The 4,749-nt window shown below is 42.0% G+C and overlaps 1 protein-coding gene across 2 annotated transcripts in view; it reads left to right on the top strand.

Moving 5' to 3' along the window:
• The window catches only part of gna11b (guanine nucleotide binding protein (G protein), alpha 11b (Gq class)), a 27,660-nt gene that overhangs the window by 10,612 nt on the left and 12,299 nt on the right, over positions 1-4,749 (top strand). For both annotated transcript variants that reach the window (XM_032501165.1, XM_032501164.1), the window contains exons 2-3: positions 1,963-2,147; positions 4,380-4,534. In XM_032501165.1, the coding sequence (XP_032357056.1) occupies positions 1,963-2,147; positions 4,380-4,534 (340 nt within the window). The remainder of the gene's footprint in view (positions 1-1,962; positions 2,148-4,379; positions 4,535-4,749) is intronic.

Below are 4,749 nucleotides of genomic sequence, written 5' to 3'. Positions count from 1 at the left end.
TTTCTTTTTTTTTTTGGTGTGGCCTGAGGGTGATGTTCCTGGGCATGAAGAACATAGAGGGCTAGTGTGAAATGTGGGTTAGACCCAACAGACCCCCCAAGCCAAGTGGGGGTTTATTTGGCAATTACTGTCAGTCTTGAAAAGCTTAGAAATGTGAGTTTTTCTCTATGCTGAGGTTGTGATTTTCCCACTTGAATCAATGGGGTTTCTGTGAATAGAAGCAGAATAAATATTTTAGTGTAGGCCTATACTCCAAAGCCTTTACTTGGGCTCCATACCATATGGGTAAATCTGGAAACCTGACACCACTTGAAATGATGATCTTACAGCCAGATATGGACTCAGGAGGGCAGAGGAGGATCACTGAAGGAATGCAGCCTTTTGACAACGACCCCTGCTGTCACCGTTTGGCAGAGGCAGTTTAGTGTTAGATCCTGAATGTAGTGCAAGTTGTCTTAATAAACGTCATTAAATTTGCTTGTAGCCCCCCACCCCTTCCCACACTCATCTCTCCTTTCTGGAAACATTTTTGATTTGTTCTCTCTCCAAACTCTGTGGCAACATCCAGGTGTCGGATAAAGACGTTTTGACAAATCAGCAGTACTAACCAGTTTAGTTAATCAACTTGGAATTTCAGTAGAGGGATTTCATAAAGCATAAAACTGATTTTAGTTGGGCATCCCACATTAATCGAGTTTTGACCAGCTTATGCTGATTTGCCTTGCTAATCATTTCCCTAGGTTTGTGGAAGACTTAGGTGCATGTATTTGAAGAATCCACTGGGACCAACTACAATCATTTGATCTGAAGAAAGTATTGTAGTTATTTTTTATGCTTACATTGATTTTACATTCATTTGACTTAGTTGTTGCCCAAAAAGGCGTTGGTGCTGCGTGTCAGTCTTATGACAGGGAAAACCCTGTTAACAGAACCAAATGCACACTGATTAAACATCAGATACACAAACAGGCTGCAACATGTCTTGGATCTCTTCAACTGGCTCAAAGGTTTTTGGTATTTTTGTCTTAATTGTTTATTTGTCTGTCTTTTTGTGTGTTATATAGTTGTATTGTTTAGATGTAGAAATAATACCAAAACACATTTCAAATGGAGCTCTCTCTCCCACAGACAGCACTGTCTAAAAAGCCTCGCCCACATTCCTGTTTGAAGTTCAATTAGTGATAGCATTAATTGAGAATGCTAGCAGTGCCCGCCCATTGGATTGTTTGAATTTGGTAGACCAATCACAATAGAGTGGTCCGGTGGACCAATCGGAGCAGACTGGGCTTTTCAGGAAGATGGGCCAAGAGCTGAGACAGAGTGTTTCAGGTGGACGCACTGCAGCAGTGGGCAGTATGAGAAAAACAATCTGTGTTTTGAACATCAAAGCATGTAAACTTAATCTAGTAGACCCAAGAGTCAAAATATGATGAGAAAAATGAGTGTAATAGGGGCTCTTAAAGGCTACACAGTAGCAGCATACCTGAACAATGGCATCAGTACACTGTACCAATTACTTAATTTCAGTACCAAATAAGTTCTAGTACCTCCAAAAAAAACCTTGTGATTAACACTTGATGCATACATAAATGACTGTTATTGGAAAGTGGCCAAGGACTTGATTGTGTAGTTTTATGAAGAATGGCATTATTCTTTGGATGTCTCTTACCACACCTTTGTCTTACTCTCCTCCCATCTTCTTGGTACCCTTGATAAAAAAAGGTAGTGTAGAGTGTATTTTGCTTATATGACTGAAAACTGTCAGAAACAAGACTGCCCATCTCAACAGAATGGTTTGAAATGCTTAAATGCAATGTTACACCCCTTGCTTCCTTTTTTTGGTCTCTTTGTCTGACAGTTTGCATTATGGATGTGATTACAGGTCTTTGCTAGGCGTCTCACTGTTCCCACAACATAAGTTTGGTGCACTCCCTAACTATATGCGTCCCTTGTCCTTTTCAGGTACGGGAGAAAGTGGCAAGAGCACCTTCATCAAGCAGATGAGGATCATTCATGGAGCTGGGTACTCAGACGAAGATAAGAGAGGCTTCATCCGGCTTGTTTACCAAAACATCTTCACCTCCATGCAGTCCATGATCCGTGCCACTGAGACTCTTAAGATCCCCTACAAATTCGAACAGAATCGGGTAAGGAATGACCAGCAGACAAAGAAAATGAGCTACTACTCATTCATTCCAGAGTCGCCTTTGATTATTTTAAAGGTGTTATTACTGGATTTGGTATCTTCTTTACTGCACAACTTGCTGTGTTTTATATGTCTTGAGAATAGATTTTGGGAAACACCATAGGCTATATGCACAATCAGACATAGGCTTTATTTTAAGCAAGCCTCAGGACTTATAACGCTGGCACTTCCATGTCTACCCTTCACAATAAAATCCCAGCTTAAATTCACTAAGAGTATTTCGCTAAGAGAAAAGTCAATAAAAAGGCATTTTTGCCAACACAAGATATCAATGTTGTATTAATTTGCTTTGAATTGTAAATTCACCACTTCTGAGCACACAGCAGAACATGACATCATCTTGGAGCTGACGGGCAAAGAGAGCTCTCAGACTTACCCTGGGTCCGGTCTAAGTGTGCTGCTAACTTAGGCTATACATCAATAACATTACCGTCAGCAAAATACCACTGGAAATCAAATTCATACGTTAACATCTCTGCTAAAGAGTTTTAAATAAATAAACAAACAATAAAGGCTGTTTTGTATGTTTGCGTAAAATCTACGCCGTTGATACGCACGAGCAGAGTTTCCTTTTAGGATTTTTTTTTTCCCAGTACTGGGGGCAGGTCTGTCCGAACAAAACATTTGTTTTTTAGGAACTATAGGGCACTATACAACAGGTCTACGGACCCACCGCAGTGAAGTTTTTGGTGGAGCTGTTCATTTAATGGTGAACTCGGAAGAAAGCGAACGTTGTGACAACAAACTACATCAACACAACATGTGTGGAGCTACACTGTATTGGCCCAATAACCTCTGAAGAGTTGTACTTGTTTTACTGCAATTTGAACTTTTGAATATTGATTATAACGGCAGGAGAGTTTAAAAGGCAACCGTGATTCAATTTTTTTTCATCGCTATTTCTGATACCGCGGTGGCAAAAATGTTGCCGTGGTGGGCCGCCACTACAAAATCACCATCGAAGAAACACTGATGTAGGTATGTGAAGACACAAACCTACACCGGACCCCCGTAGCCTGACGTGCACCTCTCAAGAAAAAATGTAACTACACGTCGCAGCAACGCATGCCACTTGGTAGCGTTGCATTTGTCCCCCGAACTCATTTCCTGGTTGTCCTTCTCCATAAACAACATGAAATCAAGGGGAGGGATAACTTTTCCTGCTACAGATATCCCACCGGGGTCAGAAAGAACAGGGGCGACACTTTGTTTCTCTCACCATGACTCTAGAGTCGGGAAGCGCTCCGAAGCTAATCGCCGTCACTCTCTCACTTTGCCCTCTCTCTACCATATACACACGCCGGCTCGACGCACACACCAGCGCACAAGTAGAAACATCAGGCCGCTTTCGTAGGCTATGGCAAAACCTTAAAACAGCCTTAACAAACACTGAATGTCTACATGCAATATTGACGATGGCCTGCAGTATGGCCTCCAGTCTCTCTTTCTTTATCTGTTCCTGAACTGTAGGGAGTGATGGAGCGAGACCTGTACCCAGGATGCTGTTTCTGTGGTGTAACAGTTAATAGGTGTCCCCTCTTAATACACTACACAGTGTGTACTGTACATAATCCAAGTTACTTTTGTCTAATTTTCATTATGTAGGGGTTCTAAATCCTTTCTTTTTAAGACACTTTTGGTAAATTGGCACAAATTCTTCATTTTCATGTCAACAAATTTTGCCCTTTATGTAAAAGGACAAGGACTACTTAAATCGCTTTTTCCATATAACAGGAGCCATTCACCATACACACACATTCATACACTGTGGCCGACGCTGCCGTACAATGTACCACCTGCTCATCAGATAAACACTCACACACATTTACACTCCGAAGGCGCAGCACCAGGGGAAACTCATTGTCTTGCCCAAGGACACTTTGACATGAACCACAAACCTTCCAATTGGCAGGCAACTACTCTACCACTGAGCCACAGCCACCCCACATCCTTCAACATCTTCATCTGTTGTTTTTATCCCAGCTAGACCGATTGTGTCTTTGGAATCAGTAGAACATGTGGCCGTGGTTAGGATGAGACACCAGGTCGAGACGGACAGTGGAGGAAGTTATTAACTGTACATACTCTTATCATAAGTAAAAACTTGATACATCTTGTTGCTTTTTTTTTGCATTATGTCAGATCTTGATTTTATCTCATCTTTTTCCCCCAGTCTAATGCCATGCTCGTGAAGGAGGTGGACATTGAGAAGATCAATGGGTTTGACTATCCCTACATTGCAGCTATCAAATGCCTCTGGTCCGACCCAGGGATCCAGGAGGCCTATGACCGGCGCAGAGAGTACCAGCTCTCTGACTCCACTAAATAGTACGTCTGTTTCTCTGTCTGTCTGTGTGTGTGTTTGTGTCTCCATGTGTAGACATCAGGGGCCTGTTGCTGGGATATTTAAGTTATCCTGGATAAATTTTAGCTTTGACTTGGTTGCACAAAACCAGGTTGAATTGAACCCAGCCAAGTAACCATGGAAATTTATTCTTTGCAGCTAGCCTGGTCCAGAGCAGGCTAACAGCCAGGCTAAGATT

The sequence above is a fragment of the Etheostoma spectabile genome, chromosome 20 (assembly GCF_008692095.1).
Source record: "Etheostoma spectabile isolate EspeVRDwgs_2016 chromosome 20, UIUC_Espe_1.0, whole genome shotgun sequence".
NCBI lineage: Eukaryota > Metazoa > Chordata > Actinopteri > Perciformes > Percidae > Etheostoma > Etheostoma spectabile.
This window is presented reverse-complemented; position numbering and strand designations above follow the sequence as displayed.